At 37.5% G+C, this 19090-nt stretch overlaps 2 protein-coding genes across 7 annotated transcripts in view; one reads left to right on the top strand and one right to left on the bottom strand.

The window, feature by feature from the left end:
• Window positions 1-19090, bottom strand: part of LRFN5 (leucine rich repeat and fibronectin type III domain containing 5) — a 312634-nt gene that overhangs the window by 41608 nt on the left and 251936 nt on the right. The window lies entirely within an intron of this gene.
• Window positions 5166-5573, top strand: LOC104657350 (protein FAM183BP-like). The gene has a single exon (XM_010357128.2). The coding sequence runs from the start codon at window positions 5166-5168 to the stop codon at window positions 5571-5573; it is 408 nt and encodes a 135-aa protein (XP_010355430.1).

The following is a 19090-nucleotide window of genomic DNA, read 5'->3' on the forward strand; positions in this document are numbered from 1 at the left end:
AATAAAAAATGATAAAGGGGATATCACCACCGACCCCACAGAAATACAAACTACCATCAGAGAATACTATAAACACCTCTACGCAAATCAACTAGAAAATCTAGAAGAAATGGATAATTTCCTGGACACTTACACTCTTCCAAGACTAAACCAGGAAGAAGTTGAATCCCTGAATAGACCAATAGCAGGTTGTGAAATTGAGGCAATAATTAATAGCCTACCAACCAAAAAAAGTCCAGGACCAGATGGATTCACAGCTGAATTCTACCAGAGGTACAAGGAGGAGCTGGTACCATTCCTTCTGAAACTATTCCAATCAATAGAAAAAGAGGGAATCCTCCCTAACTCATTTTATGAGGCCAACATCATCCTGATACCAAAGCCTGGCAGAGACACAAGAAAAAAAGATAATTTTAGGCCAATATCCCTGATGAACATCGATGCAAAAATCCTCAATAAAATACTGGCAAACTGGATTCAGCAGCACATCAAAAAGCTTATCCACCATGATCAAGTGGGCTTCATCCCTGGGATGCAAGGCTGGTTCAACATTCGCAAATCAATAAACGTAATCCAGCATATAAACAGAACCAAAGACAAGAACCACATGATTATCTCAATAGATGCAGAAAAGGCCTTTGACAAAATTCAACAGCCCTTCATGCTAAAAACGCTCAATAAATTCGGTATTGATGGAACGTACCTCAAAATAATAAGAGCTATTTATGACAAACCCACAGCCAATATCAAACTGAATGGGCAAAAACTGGAAAAATTCCCTTTGAAATCTGGCACAAGACAGGGATGCCCTCTCTCACCACTCCTATTCAACATAGTGTTGGAAGTTCTGGCTAGGGCAATCAGGCAAGAGAAAGAAATAAAGGGTATTCAGTTAGGAAAAGAAGTCAAATTGTCCCTGTTGCAGATCACATAATTGTATATTTAGAAAACCCCATTGTCTCAGCCCAAAATCTCCTTAAGCTGATAAGCAACTTCAGCAAAGTCTCAGGATACAAAATTAATGTGCAAAAATCACAAGCATTCTTATACACCAGTAGCAGACAAACAGAGAGCCAAATCAGGGATGAACTTCCATTCACAATTGCTTCGAAGAGAATAAAATACCTAGGAATCCAACTTACAAGGGATGTGAAGGATCTCTTCAAGGAGAACTACAAACCACTGCTCAGTGAAATAAGAGAGGACACAAACAAATGGAAGAACATACCATGCTCATGGATAGGAAGAATCAATATCGTGAAAATGGCCATACTCCCCAAGGTTATTTATAGATTCAATGCCATCCCCATCAAGCTACCAATGACTTTCTTCACAGAATTGGAAAAAACTGCTTTAAAGTTCATATGGAACCAAAAAAGAGCCCGCATTGCCAAGACAATCCTAAGTCAAAAGAACAAAGCTGGAAGCGTCACGCAACCTGACTTCAAACTATACTACAAGGCTACAGTAACCAAAACAGCATGGTACTGGTACCAAAACAGAGATATAGACCAATGCAACAGAACAGAGTCCTCAGAAATAATACCACACATCTACAGCCATCTGATTTTTGACGAACCTGAGAGAAACAAGAAATGGGGAAAGGATTCCCTATTTAATAAATGGTGCTGGGAAAATTGGCTAGCCATAAGTAGAAAGCTGAAACTGGATCCTTTCCTTACTCCTTATACGAAAATTAATTTGAGATGGATTAGAGACTTAAATGTTAGACCTAATACCATGAAAACCCTAGAAGAAAACCTAGGTAGTACCATTCAGGACATAGGCATGGACAAGGACTTCATGTCTAAAACACCAAAAGCAACGGCAGCAAAAGCCAAAATTGACAAATGGGATCTAATTAAACTAAAGAGCTTCTGCACAGCAAAAGAAACTACCATCAGAGTGAACAGGAAACCTACAGAATGGGAGAAAATTTTTGCAATCTACTCATCTGACAAAGGGCTAATATCCAGAACCTACAAAGAACTCAAACAAATTTACAAGAAAAAAACAAACAACCCCATCAAAAAGTAGGCAAAGGATATGAACAGACATTTCTCAAAAGAAGACATTCATACAGCCAACAGACACATGAAAAAATGCTCATCATCACTCGCCATCAGAGAAATGCAAATCAAAACCACAATGAGATACCATCTCACACCAGTTAGAATGGCAATCATTAAAAAGTCAGGAAACAATAGGTGCTGGATAGGATGTGGAGAAATAGGAACACTTTTACACTGTTGGTGGGATTGTAAACTAGTTCAACCATTATGGAAAACAGTATGGCGATTCCTCAAGGATCTAGAACTAGATGTACCATATGACCCAGCCATCCCGTTACTGGGTATACACCCAAAGGATCATAAATCATGCTGCTATAAAGACACATGGACACGTATGTTTATTATGGCACTATTCACAATAGCAAAGACTTGGAATCAACCCAAATGTCCATCAGTGACAGACTGGATTAAGAAAATGTGGCACATATACACCATGGAATACTATGCAGCCATAAAAAAGGCTGAGTTTGTGTCCTTTGTAGGGACATGGATGCAGCTGGAAACCATCATTCTTAGCAAACTATCACAAGAAGAGAAAACCAAACACCGCATGTTCTCACTCATAGGTGGGAACTGAACAATGAGATCACTTGGACTCGGGAAGGGGAACATCACACACCAGGGCCTATCATGGGGAGGGGGGAGGGAGGAGGGATTGCATTGGGAGTTATACCTGATGTAAATGACGAGTTGATGGGTGCTGACGAGTTGATGGGTGCAGCACACCAACATGGCACAAGTATACATATGTAACAAACCTGCATGTTATGCACATGTACCCTAGAACTTAAAGTATAATAATAATTTAAAAAAAGGAAAAAAAAAAACACATTCTTTCACTGAAGTACTTTAGAGTTTGAGAGAATAAGTAGTTTCTACTTGAGATAAAAAGCAATGTCCTTAAGAGAAATCCAAGTTACAGTTAAAGCAAGGAAAGGCAAGGAACTGTCAATAAAGAAGCAGTCTATGGAAAAAGGGAAGTTTGCTAATCATGTCGCTGGACTTCCAAAGTATAACTGGAAGTTTTGTGCAGCATGGGAGGAAAAGGGTGTTGGGCCAAGGGAGAAAATTCAGAATCTTATGGTGATACAAGCACGGGAGAGAAGAGGGGACTAAAGGAGCTTATGATTCGAATGGCATTCAAAGAAACCAGGAACGTTCAGCAGAGAGGGTTTCTACTTCCGACAAAAAAGAGGGGAGGGTGCAGCAGCTCCCTTCATCATCTGATGGAGTTGGGCATCTCAGGTAGTGAGCAAGGAAGTCCAAATCTAGTCACTAGGTGCTCAGGAGTGGGCAGTCATCCTGCCAGCTTGGACCCTGTGTGTCTGGTTCCAGTGAAGATTAAGTCATCAAACCAAGGGAGCACAGGGACCAAGAGGTCAGCTACAAAAACTGCAGCTCTTCTCGAGACATCCCCTACAAGTTCCTGTCCAGAGACACCGGAGGAGGCAATGGTGCTGGTCAGCGCTTTGTGCCATTTTGTGGCCTCTCCCACCTGCCCCCTCTTTTTGGTCCAAGTTCTTGTCCCGCCTGCTTACCCACCCACTGCCTGCCTATGGTCCTTCCCTCTCTGGTCTTTAGTGTCCTCACTGGTAAAATGAACATAACATCTCTAATCATGCATATTCACGTAGTGAGGTAGATAATGTGAAAGGGCTTTGAACAATGTAGTAAGGGAATGAGACTAGGATACTGATTTCCCATTTTCCCAATTCCTGCTTCAGAACTGCTCTCCTAGGCCCCAAGCCCCTACCTCTGTTAGCCCCTTGATCAATCTTTGTCTGCGGAGGGGCAAAACTACATGGTATCCCAAGAACAGGGACCGATATTACAGCCCCATTTCTTGTCTTTGCTATTTCCCATGATCACTCTTAAACCAAGAAACTGAGATCTATTCTCTGGTTGGTGGGGCTTCCTCATTAGAACAAAGGGGAGTATGTACATTTCATAATAGAGATTCTGTGATGAAATGTCCTAAGAAGATAAATGTACATTTCATAATAGGCATTCTGTGATGGAATGTTCTGAGGGGATAAAAGCTGGAATCGGTCTCAGCACATCTCAGTTACTCATTTTGATTCGTTTGGACAAGTGAGTTACTACAGCGCTTATTTGGAAAAATGACTAGAAAGCTACCTCCAATCTCTCGGCCTCAACCCCAGGCTCCATTTCTTTCTGCTCCTTCCCGCTCTCGTCTTCCAGCCCTCCTTCCCCCGTTGCTCCTCAAACTTCCTGCCCTCAGCCTCCTCTCCAGGGCCGTCCATCTTGTTCGATTTTCTGCCCTACCCGTTTGCCCAACCTGACCGATGTCTCCCCTTCCCAGTACCCTACCTCAAGGAACTTTCCGCCCAGCTCTTCCTCTGTTACTACCAGGCCGTCTGTGTGCCGCCACCCTGTTCGTCAGGCACCCCTTTCCCAGTGCCCTCCTATCTTCCCCCCTCGCCCTCCTCATAGCCCTTATTGCTAGTCTCCTGTACTCTAGTCCCCACTCCCTATCCAGCCACCCCCAAACAGACCTGACGGCTTACAAATCTCACCCTGGAGAAATGGTTTCCCTCCTACTGGGGCAGTTCTCAGGCGGTTCAGAATTGCCAGGACTGTGGATTCCCAGCCACGACCTGGCAGACACGGGGAATCCAAGACCATGGCAAGCGAATATTCAGCCTGGCCTGCGCCTTTCCTCTGCTGCCTGGGCAGCCAGACTGCACAAGCGTCTGCATTTGAACTGGCTTCTCCGTGGAACTTGGTCTGTAACCACAGAGCAAACTGCAGAACCAGGGGCAGAGAAGGTAGGGGATTGAAAAGCATCGAATCTGTTCTCAAGGAGGGAGGTGATTGGCCAACGTGAGGTCCAGTTTTATGTTCATTATCTCCTGGGTTTGCCAGTTGATGGCAAGCCTTTTTCCTGGCAGTATCCAGAGGCAGTTCTAGTAAACAGGCTGGATTCGGAGAGGCCAGAGCGGTATCATACGAACGCTGTTGCCTGGAGATGGAGTGGGGTGCCGTTGCCTAGAGACTGCAGAAGGCCCGCGGCCGAGCTAGTGGTAAGAGGACGCCGAGAGAGCCCGGGACCCACCGAGCAGCTCCAAGGCCATGGCGGGACACCCGAAAGAGAGGGTGGTCACAGATGAGGTCCATCAGAACCAGATCTTGCGGGAGCTGTACCTCAAAGAGTTACGAACCCAGAAACTCTACACGCAGTACCACGTGAATCCCCTGCGCAAGGTTCACAGGATTACGAGGAAGCCCATGTCTTGGCATGATAACCTGGAGGAACCCGCAGACGCCAGGTTTCTGAATCTCATTCACCATGCTGCCCAGGGGCCAAGGAAGAAGTACCCGGAGGCACAAACTGAAAAGCAGGAAATTGGGTGGGACCCAGAGCCCTTGGTCGACCCAGAACGCAGTGACCACAGGATGAACCACTTTAGGGTCTACAATGACATCACTCTGTACAAAGATAAAATGTGGAGCTTGGGAGAAGATGATCGCCACAAGTAGCATCTCAGCAATGGAGTCAGTTCCTGGATTTAATGTCCTAAATATCCACTGCCTAGAAGAGTAAATATTACTTTAACCCCCCGTCCATAATTCATGGATAATGGCAAAAATTAGGAAGCATAAAAAATATGCGGAAGAAGGAAATAAAAATTGGCCATTATCTCATCATATGGAAGTGACTAATATCAACATTTTAAACCATTTGTTTTTAAAATTAATAAATTGCATATATTTATTGTGTTAAAAAAAAAAAAAAAGACCAGGGCCAAGGGAGTTTACACAGTTTATTTGCACATTTTGGAGATCCTCAGGCTCCTTGGTTCAGATATAGCATAACTTGGGATGAAACTTCTCTGCCAGTGATTTTATCTCATCCTAAGAGACCCAAGAGTAGAGGATTTAATAATGGCAGTATCTCTGCAGCTCTTTTAATGGTAACCTAGACTTGCTCCTTAGCTGTAACTGCCCCGAGCCTACAGAAGATGAGAAAATTCTTTAAAGGTGTTTTCTCTCTGATCTCTTTCTTAGTGTAAGAAAGCCTGTTAACACAATCTGTAATTGTCAGAATTCCCAGGAAGAGAGTAAGACGAATGATGGAGAATGAACCCATTTCCTTTACCAAACTTAATTCATAGATCCAAATGCAATATCTAATCCTATAAAACTTCTGGATAAAAACAGAGGTGTAAATTTTGTGACCTTGAAATTGGGAGTAGTTTTTTAGATATGTCACCAAATCCCAAATAATAAATGAAGCAAAATTGGTAATTGGATGTCATCAAAATTAAAACCTTTTGAGTATCAAATGACTCCATAAAGAAAATGAAATGACAACTTACAAGATGGGAAAAAGTAGTTGAAAATCATACTTATGACAAGGGTCTGGTATTCAAGAACATATAAATGACTTTTACAACTTAATGATAGGAAGACAAACAGATTATAATTGGGCAAAGAATTTAATAGACATTTCTCCAAATAAGACATACAAAACATCCATAAATATATGAAAATATGTTAAATATCAAGGGAATGTAAAACAAAACAATAATGAGATACCACTTTGCACACATTAGAATGGTTGTAGCCAAAGAAAAAGACAAAAGCAAGTGTTGGTGAACATGTAATGAAATTAATATCCTCATACGTTGATTCTGGAAATACAAAAATGTGTAGCCACTTTGTAAGCAGTAAAATATAATTGTTTAAAATGTTAATTATATGGTTACCACATGACCCAACATTTCCATTCCTAATTACACACCAGAGAAATGAAAATATGGTGATGTAAAAACTTATACAAAAATTGTGAGAGCAATATTACTTATCATGGCAAAAATGTGGAAACAACCCAGATGTCTATCGGCTGATGAATGGATTAACAAAACCTGGCATATTCACACAATACTACACTGTTTGGCAATAAAAATAATGCAATACGGATATATGAAGTACCATAAATGAACCTTGAAATCATGCTTAATAAAAACAGCCTGTCAAAAAATACTGCATATGATACAATTCCATTTATATGTGATAACCAAAATCAATAGATTCATAGAGATGGAAAGTAGACTCATGGTTATATGGGGTTGGGGATGGGGCATGGGGAGTGGTTCTGATGAGTATGGGTTTTTTGTGGGGTGACGAAAGTGTTCTAAATGTGATTATGGTAATGGTGGCACAATTTTGTAAATACACTAAAAACCACTAGATTGTACAGCTTTAATGAGTAGACTGAATAGCACATGAATTATATCTCAATAAAACTGTTCTAAAATAATGACACACAAATTAAAAAAAAAGAAAAGTAAAATTCAATAAAAACAGAAGTTATTTTTAATGTCATGTGGTTTGCTGCCTAAAAATTGGCAAAGTAATTAACTAAGTCATCTTGTAATAAATTAAGAATACACATTATAAAATAATATAAAATAAGGTACAATGTAATAGCTGATAGAGGAGAGGAATGAGAATCATAGAAAAAAGCCTTTCATTATCCCCAAGGGTAAAATAATCAACCCAAAAAGGAGAGAAAATAAATTACAATAGATCAGAGAAAGGGAATGTAAACACTAATGTAGTATATGTAAACAAAAATACTTCAATATCCACACGAAGTATAGATGGACTATATACGCACTGTTATGGGTTGCATTGTGTTCCTCCAAAAATTTGTATATTGAAGTCCTGAACTCCCAGTATCTCAGAATGTGGCCTTATTTGGTGATAAGGTTACTGCAGATGTAAATAGTTACGATAAAGTCATACTGGAGTAGGGTGGGCTCCTAATCGCATATGACTCATGTCCCTATAAAAGGGGACATTTGAAGACAGACAAATAGCGCGAACAAACAATTCTCAAAGAAGACATTTATGTAACCAACAAACTTATGAAAAAAGGCTCATCATCACTGGTCATTAGAGAAACACAAATCAAAACCACAGTGAGATACCATCTCATCCCAGTTAGAATGGTAAGCATTAAAAAGTCAGGAAACAACAGATGCTGGAGAGGATTTGGAGAAATAGGAGCACTTTTACACTGTTGGTGGGAGTGTAAATTAGTTCAACCATTGTGGAAGACAGTGTAGTGATTCCTCAAAGACCTAGATGCAGAAATACCATTTGACCCAGCAATCCCAATACTGGGTATATACCTAAAGGATTATAAATCATTCTACTATAACGACACATGTACATGTATGTTTATTGAGGCACTATTCACAATAGCAAAGACTTGAAACCAATCCAAATGCCCATCAATGATATACTGGATAAAGAAAATGTGGCAAATATACACCATGGAATACTATGAAGCCATAAAAAAGGATGAGTTCATGTCCTCTGTAGGGACATACATAAAGCTGGAAACCATCATTCTCAGCAAACTAACACAGAAACAGAAAGCCAAACACTGCACGCTTTCACTCATAAGTGGGAGTAGAATAATGATAACACATGGATACAGGGAGAGGGACATCACATACCGGGGCCTGTTGGGGGTTGGGAGCTAGGGTAGGAATAGCATTAGGAGAAATACATAATGTAGATGACGGTTTGATGGGTGCAGAAAACCATCATGCGACATGTATACCTATGTAACGAAACTGCATGTTCTGCACATGTATCCCAGAACTTAAAGTATAATAATAATAATAAATTCTTTAAATTAAAACTAGCCTATAAAATTTCAAAGAATTGCATTTATTCAGAATAATTATTTAGACTGCAGTGCAATTAAACTAGAATTTCGTAAGAAAAACATGTCTATAAAATATGCATTTCTGTAGAAATTGGCCAGTGCACTCTAAATAACCCATGGGTCAAAAGAGAAATCATGAAATAGATTACAAAACATTCTGAATTAAATGATGATTAAAAACTCTATATATCCAGTCTTGTGGGATATTAGTAAAATCACAAATAGGTCAACGTATAATCTTAAAGACAGTTTTTGGAAAATAAGAAAGGCTGAAAGGCAATGACTACTCATCAATCTTCAAATGTTTTAAAGGGAACAACAAATTAGCCCTAAGCAAGTAAAATAGTATAATAAAGACAAGAGGAGAAATTATTGAAGTAGAAAGCAAATATAAAATAGGAAAGATCACAAACAAAAATATTATTTAAGATATCTATTAGAATTTACCACCCATTGTAAGACTGATTAAGAAGAAACTTAAACAAGCACTTCATTAAAAGTGATTATTAAAAGCCAATATACATATGAAGAGGCAGTCAACCTTACTAGTCATCAAGAAAATACAGAATAAAATAGCGCTGTGTTACTACATATATACACATCCACCAATGACCCCTCACCAAAAAAAAAAGTTCTCAATTATAGTTAGAGCAACATCTATTCTCACACTCTGTCTGTAATTTGCACAATGATCATTCGGCATTTTCTACTTAATGTTGTATATGTATGTATAAATTATGATCCAGCCTTTCCACACATGGCATATATCCAACATGAGTGCATGCTCATAGGCACCAAAAGATATGTATGGGAATGTTCCTATCAGCATTATATGCTGATTTTATATGCTGATTTCATGATTATGAAAAAAACAGAAGGAATTCAAATGTCTATAAATGTTGGAATTAATATAATTGAACAACATATAAGAAAAAAATTAATCAAACCCCTTTTAATATATAAAAATATAAATGAATGTCACAAGAGTAACACTGGGTAAACAAAATCCCATAAAGTACTGGGTGATGCTACCATATAAGATGTAAAATCAGGCTAAAATAATTAATAACGTAGAACTCAAGATAGTGGGTTTTGTTTTGTTGGTTTGGGTTTGGTTTGCTTATTTTTAAGAGAAAACATGAGTGTATTAGCCCATTCATACAGCTATAAAGAACGACCTAAGACTTGGTAATTTATAACGAAAAGACGTTTAATTGACTCACAGTTCTGCATGGCTGGAGAGGTCTCAGAAAACACTGTGGAAGGTAAAGCATGGCACGTCTTACATGACCAACAGGAGAGAGAGGGAGAGCGGAGTAGGCAGAGGGGTACTGCTAAACACTTTGAAACCATCAGATCTCGTGAGAACTCACTCACAATCACAAGAACAGCATGGAATAAACTGCTCTCATGATCTGATCACCTCACACCAGGTCCCTCCCTCAACACATGAAGATGACAATTCGAGATGAGATTTGGGTGGGGACACAGAACCAAACCATATCAATAGGCAGGGTATGACAGGAGTGTCTGGGTTGTTGGCAATAGTCTTTTTCTTGACCAAAGTGGTGTTTACATAAAGATTCAGTTTGTAATAATTAATAGAGCTCTACATTACCTTTTGTACCATTCCACATATTACAATCTACTTCAATAAAGCCTTTAAAATTAAAGTAACTCACGTGAGAGCTATTGCAGCCTTCCACTCACCCAACAAATGTTTGCTGATCACTACTACTATGTAAGCATTCTGTCAGACATTGGAAATACAGAGATAAACAACACAAGGTCTCTTTGCCCAGACAATTCTAGAAAAGATGGAAAATATGTAGACACTCATTAAAAATGCAGCATAATATTTGCTAAAATGAAGCTCTTAAAACCCTGATGCTTAAAGTGAGTTACATCCAATTTTAACATCAAAATATATGATAGCAATGTATTAACCTGTTTAATAACATAGGAATTCATCAATCAATACTAATAGATATAAATATACATATAAACAAGTAGTAGAGAAGGAAATGGTCTTCTTTATAGCAATAGAATGGCAACGAATAAGCAAAGAAACAATAATTGGGCTAGTAAAAACCACCATTTGTCAAAGATCATAGTAATAACCGATTCAGGCATAAGTCAATGTTAAAATAGTGGGTCTAATTTTGATGAAAAATAGGGTATTTTTACAGTCTCAAAATATCTCCTCACAATTGCTAACTCCAAAGAGAAATGTAGTTTCTTTATAGAAAAGAAACCTGGGAGATAACATATTAAATTAAAAATGTATAAACATTAATGACATTCCAAAGAACTGTTCCAGATAGATGCTAATAAACTCCAGTGAAATAAATGCAACAAGTAATCCTGCATTGGACTCTGAGCAGAATTACTTTTCTTATAAGGACAATTTTGGAATAGTTGGCTTTAGAGTATTCTTTCAAAGTGCAATATGCTTTAAATGTGTTTCATTTCGTTTAAATTTGCAGAGGTTTCACTTTGTAGTGGACGTCTGTAGTTTTCATTTTCCAAGTATTCCTTCCTCCTTTATCTGCTGAAGAAGTCCTATGTCTGCAGAACTGCCTCTGGCGCTCCAGGGAGTTCTGGAGAAATGACTTGTTACAATTCTCTGTCTTTCTGCTCTGAACACCAGGGAAGTCATGTAAGCCAAGGGAGGCAAATCGGAGTCATTTGCATACTTATCCAAACTTGGGTGAAAATGTAAAGAAAACTTTCTCTTTCCTTTTTTAATTTTTAAATAGCAGTTTCAGATACTTGGTTCAATATAACATAGAAGTATGCTGTGAGACAGTAGAAATAATATACACTGTGTGTACTATATAATTATGTCCATGGTAAGGTGTTAAATGAAAAACGATTAGCTTCAGAATAGTCTACTTTGATGAACCAATGCATATTAAAATATTGTATATTTGGTTATATTTATTTTTGTTTATATAAGAAGATATCAAAAAGAATATAAATCTAAAACAAAACTAAGAATGGATGAAAAAGGAGAAATACTTTCACTTTCTAAAATGCTTTAGTGTTTGAAATAATTATCTTATAAATAAAGCAAACGAAACAAAATAAAAGCAACATTTTCTTGTTGTTTATTGCTATGTGCATAAAGTATGAAAAGATTTTTATTTTGTATGCTGAGTACCTTATTATGCTTTTAAATATCCTGGGGTGTTTTTGTTTGTTTTATTTTGTTGGTTCTCTGGACTATAGTAGGAATTCTGAACCTCACTTTTCTTCTGGATAGCTGGCATTGTGTTAAAGTGATGGCAGCAATAACTATCTGTACCCACGGTCCTTGGAACCAAGTCCAGAATATTTGGATGAAAGTTAAGCACAGGGATGCATGATGGCCACACCATTTCCAAGTATACTCCACATATCTTTGTCTGTGAACCACATTAACTGTCTCCAAAACCCAGTGTAGAAGGAAGGGTATAGTGATTAATGTGATAAATGGTTGATTATCATGTATAAGTAACCTGGCACAAATAAGGAGAAAATAATACTTTCAATGTGATCTCAACTGTGAGAGCATATTAAGGTATAACAGTAATTTTTAAAAAGATATAATATTAAAATATTCAAGACAAATAAAAAGAAATGTTAAAACTGTATCTTTTCTCTTAATCTGTGCCAGAATGTTCATGAATTTCTATATATTTGGAGAACGTTTGAGTGTTTTCTGTCCTGAGTTAGAAAACTTTTGTTAAACATAGCTTCTTCCAGCATTTGAACTCATTTATAGCACTGCCTAAATATGGCTATAAGTAGGCACAGTGACCACTGAAAGCATCCCCCTTTGGGTTACACAATAGGTATCTGTAATGTTTGGCATGAGGCAAGAAGGAGTTTAGCCACTGTCTACTTGCTATAATAAAGAAAGTGTTATGACCTCACCAAACATTAGGGTTAATGGTCTTTCCTCATGAGGTTACTTACTCTCAAACAGGTGCAAATGGCTAAGGTTTTACCTGCAAAATTGTATTTAGAGATAGCTGAATTTGTAGACAAGGAACACGGAAAGTGAATAAAATTCTGGGGCTAATGAAATCATCTAGAATTGCTATGTCAAATTAGTCCTAAATATAATCTGATTTTTCATGACATGTAGCTAGAAAGTTTCTGAATCCAGTGGTATGCTGGAGATGGCTCTCAGTGGCACATGGAAGACAGTTAAATTTTCAGGAATGATGTCAGTTGGTTCACCTGACAAAGGTAGCTTGAAATTGGCTCTGGTGGGGATAATTACACCATAGAAATTCACAAATGCTACAAATCAGGATTTCTCCCACAACAACCAGCCAGCTATTAATATACATTTTCCAAAACACTTCTGTGTAATATCGTTCCAGCCAAATGATCTTTCTCTTAATTCACACAATCATTAAGACCATATAGACCATTACTCTAGGGCAGAATTTGTATGGGAAACATTTGGAAGGAAAACTAAAGAACAATGCCACAAAGTAGGGACAGTGGGGAGTTCTAAGTAGAGCAAACCAGATGAAATGCCTGGAGAGCCCAAATAAGGTTGTGATTGAGGAATATCCACTGAAGTTCAGGGTTAATAGTTCATGATTCTTTTTGTGTATAGTGGTGGAGACAAAACAATGTGCACTGGAATGAGTAAAACCATGGGAGGACAGAGAGTGGTGAAAATGAGTTTCTTTGGAGTACACGGAAGATTCTGCTTTGAAGATAAGACTGAGAGGACAAAGATAAGAATAGCATGTGGGATCAAAGGAAGAGTTTTACTTTGTTGTTTTGCTTTGTTTAGTTTTTAGCATCGTCCATTCCCATGCAAGGCTGAGGAAAAGTCCCAAAAGAGGAAAAATAAGCCTATGGCAGAAAATAATATTTACTAGAGCAAGGCCTATGTGAGGCCAAGAGCTGATGAAATTAAGAACATAATTCTGATTGGCAGGTAGGGAAAAAAAGGATGCATTATTGGTAGAATCAGAGAAATTTTTTACTGGAAATAGGTATTTGAGAGAATGCATGTCTAAAGGCCTTTTTATCTTGGAGAAAGGGGGACTCATTCTGCAGACTTTACACAAAGGTGGCAATAACTGGGTGGTGCTTGAAGAGGGTGGTAAAAGTTTATGATAGACCCTGGGTTAGTGAGCAAGGATGCTGCCTTGCTCACTAACAGGTGAAGATAACATTGCTGAATGTGTATTTATTTGCCTTTTGTTCCTTCTCCTCCAGTCTATTCTTCCTACAGATGACTCCTAACGTTAATGTTTGAAATTAAAAACTCACAATGTCATCTCTTAATATGATAACATTTGCAAATGTACATTTATAAGATAAAATTAAACTTTCTCCAATTTAGCTCTAGTGTATTCTGTTCCCCTTATCTTTCAACATTCCCTGTTGAAACTCTACATTCCATTCACCCTGGCCAGCTTAATCTTTGTCCAATCATTTCAGTTCTTGTATTTCACATCCAGTGGAATTATCTCTTTTCCCTTCTCCTCTTAACTTATTTTCAAACTTCAAGTTTCAGCATAAATGTTCTCATCACTATGAGGTCTTCACTGGCATTTTTACTGAGCATAAATTGCTATCTTCTTATCGTCTAATAACATTTTTAGAGACTTCTAGTAAAGAACTTGGAAGATCGAACAGTAATTTGTTTTCAGTTGTGTGCCTCTTTCCAAATTCTGTGATGAACAAGTCCAGAGTATGTGTATTATGCATGTTTTTATCACCATGCAGGTAGTACAGGGTCAACCACAGTGTTTAGTATGCGGGACTTAAGAATGAACAAACAAATACATAAAAAGATGAGTTGCACGCAGTACAAAAATCAGAATTACAAATAGCAGTACCACCAACTGTAAATAACCTTGCTTACTTGACAGTAGAAAAAATAAACAGCATATATACTATTGAGACAAACCACGAGGAGACAGTTTCTGGGAATTATATCATTCCATCTATTTATTTCCTAAACATTTTATCGCATAAATAACAAAATGAATGGCATCTGTCTCTTTTCTGTTTCCAAATAAACAGTATTATTAAATTAGCTAAAATTGTGAGATCTGGGCCAAATTTTTTGGGCTCCATCAAAGCATGGCTCTACCACTGAAAGCTGTGGAACCTTGAATATGTCACAAAATGATTTTTTCTTGAGTTTTATCTATAAAACAATAATATGAAGATTAACTTCCACTTAAATTAATTGTGAAAATAAAACAACACTCATAAGGTTCTTAGATAAGGACTTTATACATTGTAAGTGTTATTATTGGCCATTAATAATTAGGAAATAATTACAAAATACTTAGAAGACTCTTTAACAAAACTTGGCAAGTTCAGATTCCTTATATGTATTGGGTGAGCAAAACATGCTCAATAAATGGTTCAGAAAGTGAAAGTTTGAAATACTCACATTCAAGGGGGTGAACACACCCCATAGGTTTTTTCTTCCATTATTGCCTCCACTAGGGCTTTAACTCTTTGATGGAAATGGCTATGCACTATTTAAATGTCTTTCTCTAGTAGAGATAGAAGACCCTTGAAGCCCCTTGAAGGAAGGGGTTATGCCCTATTTACATTTCTATGTGTAGAACATACCACGAGGCCTAATGGATAATATATCTTCAAGGACTATCTGCTAAATGCATGGATCAATTACGTTAAAATCATACATTTAGTATCTAAATTTTGATCATGTGTTTATAGAAGATGATTCCCTTTGTTTACTGTCTGGATCATTAAGCATGGTCAGTAGTTTCACAAAGACAGTACATTTGCTATATTGGCTGAAAGAAAAATACTAGATAAGAGAGACAATATCTTTGTGCACGCATGTCACATTCCTCTCATGAAAAGACTACTGGAATCTGACTACTCATTGATGTTAAATTTAACTCCTTTACAACACAAAATTAACTGTCTGAAATGCCTAGATATTAGGGTACTAAAAGAGGAAACAAAAAAGGTAACAGGTTGGTTTATTAAATACTTAAAAAAAGATTTATTGATGATTATCTAAGTTGTAGCTACAAGGTCTCTATACACTAAGAGAAGAATGTCTACAGTGATACATAATTTCACAAAATAAATATCTTATTTGGTTAGATCCTAAGAGGTAAAACAGTTTTGCAGTGAAAATATCTGTTTTACTGAAATTTATGTTTGGATTGTTATAGGTGAATCAAAATTTATTTTAAGCCAGTGGGACTCGTTAAACATTTATAGAAATGTTTATTCAGCTTGCTAGCATAGTCATCGAGTTTCCTTAGTAGGCAAGAACACTTTTGTCGTTACATTTTTCAGAGTGGAAATGTGCCACAGATGCTAAATGGCTAAAATATTTAGTTATATTTTAACAAGCAAAAATACAGCCCTGCACCTAGGACATTCTTGTCCAACTGTATAAAAGAGCAATGCCCTCAAGTGTTGTCCCAGGCTTGGAATAGAAAAGATAATAGAAAGAAAAAAAGTGTCAACCTAAAGTGTAGCTAGGTATGTTCAGTGGTATTAAAATATCATACATTCCAAATTACAAAACAGTGAAGGCTCATTATCTACTTCCAAATATATTTCTCTCATCACTCTACTGCTAAAACCCTCCCATGTCTCCTGGTTTATTACATAATAAATCTATACACAGCGTGGTATTCAAGGCCCTTCACAATCTGTCCCTAATATCTATGTGAGTTATATCCCACTATTATAACTTTATTCATCCTACATTTAAGCCAATTCAGCTTTATTACTTCTGATCATGCCTTTCCTCACCCTGCTACATCCATCTGGATTACTCTTCACTCAAAATTTTGCCCACGAAAGTCCCACTCATTCTAAAAGTGTCCACTGAAACGAATTTTCCTCCATGAAACCTTTTAAGATCATTGGGTTTAAATGGAGACATTTTTAAGTTTGATAGAATTTTATCTTTCACCTGGAGAATTTAACTAACTCATGTCTTACCCTGCTTTCTGCAGTCACGGTTCCTTGCCAACAGATGACTCATGCCATAGATACATATAAGCACATAATATTTATGAAGCATTTGTTTTATCGACCAGAGATGTGAATTTGTAAGTGTATTGAGTTGAAAACCTACAAGATAACTAGGCTCTCCTCCACAAATCAATCTCCTTTGATTCTCTCTTTAAACACAACAGTAACAAAAACAGAAGCAATCAAAAGGGAGCTCCTCATCTTCACATGCACAAACTGCATATTCTCAATACACTGTACATTTGCTCAATTTCTTCTTTCCTCCAATTACATTAATTTACTCAAAAACCAACCTTTTTTCTTGAGCTTTGGATTCTGAATTTTCTTTCCTTCAGATTCTCAAGGGCATGGCTTCAGTGTTAATTCTCTTTCTTTCCTACATCAGCAATTTCTCAGTCTCTCTACCAGGTCATTTCTAATCGTACACAAATGTGTTCTGGGGCTCTCTTATTAAACAAACATGCAAGGAAAAATAAACTCTTCAACCCAGACAAGTCACTTTACTCTTTTGTTCCTTACTCGCCCCTTATGCCAAATGAAAGTGATAATAGTACACACAGCATATGGTTGTCATGAGAAATAAATGAGTTTTCTACAGTAGTGTAAAATGCTTAGAATACTGATTGGTTTAGAATAAGAACCCAATAAATCATAGTTGTTGCTATGACTGCTGTTGTTACTAATACCAACACTATCCTCAGTCATCAGTACCTCTAGCTGGTATCTAAATGTTGCTATACCACCAGAAGCCACTACTTCTTTCAGCTTCTATTCTTCTTTACCTATATTGTTATTCAAAGTTATCTCACCATTCAGCATGGTTTTAAATAATTCATATAATGTTATTTTCTCCAATTATATCTCGTGTCCTGACTTCCCCTCTGAGTTCCAGAACCTTATATCTATCTGCTTCTTAATATCTATATTTAGATGTTTAATAAGTATCTCAAAAATAATATATCCAAAATGGAAACCTAATTGAATCCAAGGAACCTACTCCCTACAACCTTATTTTCCCCATCTCAGGGACTAAAAAGTTCACTTAAGAGTTACTACTGTGGCCATTTTCACGATATTGAGTCTTCCTATCCATGAGCATGGTATGTTCTTCCATTTGTTTGTGTCCTCTTTTATTTCACTGAGCAGTGGTTTGTAGTTCTCCTTGAAGAGGTCCTTTACATCCCTTGTAAGCTGGATTCCTAGGTATTTTATTCTCTTTGAAGCAATTGTGAATGGAAGTTCATTCCTGATTTGGCTCTCTGCTTGTCTGTTACTGGTGTATAAGAATGCTTGTGATTTTTGCACATTAATTTTGTATCCTGAGACTTTGCTGAAGTTGCTTATCAGCTTAAGGAGATTTTGGGCTGAGACAATGGGGTTTTCTAAATATACAATCATGTCATCTGCAAACAGGGACAATTTGACTTCTTCTTTTCCTAACTGGATACCCTTTATTTCTTTCTCTTGACTGATTGCCCTAGCCAGAACTTCCAAGACTATGTTGAATAGGAGTGGTGAGAGAGGGCATCCCTGTCTTGTGCCAGTTTTCAAAGGGAATTTTTCCAGTTTTTGATGTGACAGACTGGATTAAGAAAATGTGGCACATATACACCATGGAATACTATGCAGCCATAAAAAAGGATGAGTTTGCGTCCTTTGTACGGACATGGATGCAGCTGGAAACCATCAATCTTAGCAAACTATCACAAGAAGAGAAAACCAAACACCACATGTTCTCACTCATAGGTGGGAACTGAACAATGAGATCACTTGGACTCGGGAAGGGGAACATCACACACTGGGGCCTATCATGGGAAGGGGGGAGGAGGGAGGGATTGCACTGGGGAGTTATACATGATATAAATGATGAATTGATGGGTGCTGACGAGTTGATGGGTGCAGCACACCAACATGGCATAAGTATACATATGTAACAAACCTGCATGTTATGCACATGTACCCTAGAACTTAAAGTATAATTAAAAAAAAAAAAATACCACACATCCTAGAAATCTTAGCAATCCCTCCACCATGAGTCAAATGCACTCGATTCTAAACAAAACAGATGGCAAAAAAAAAAAAAAAAAAAAGAGTTACTACTGTGGTATTATCTTCCCCATGCGGCAACATCCAATTCACTGGTAAGTCTTATTCTATAGTCAAATATATCCTGAACCTACACACTTAACTTGATCTCCATTTCAGTTCCCTAAACCAAGACTCTATCATCTTTTGCTTGAAATGCTTAATTTTCCACTAACTGGTCTCTTTCTTGTCTACAACAATGTTCCACTTATTGTATCCAGAATAG

The sequence above is a fragment of the Rhinopithecus roxellana genome, chromosome 5, assembly GCF_007565055.1.
Source record: "Rhinopithecus roxellana isolate Shanxi Qingling chromosome 5, ASM756505v1, whole genome shotgun sequence".
Classification (NCBI taxonomy): Eukaryota; Metazoa; Chordata; class Mammalia; order Primates; family Cercopithecidae; genus Rhinopithecus; species Rhinopithecus roxellana.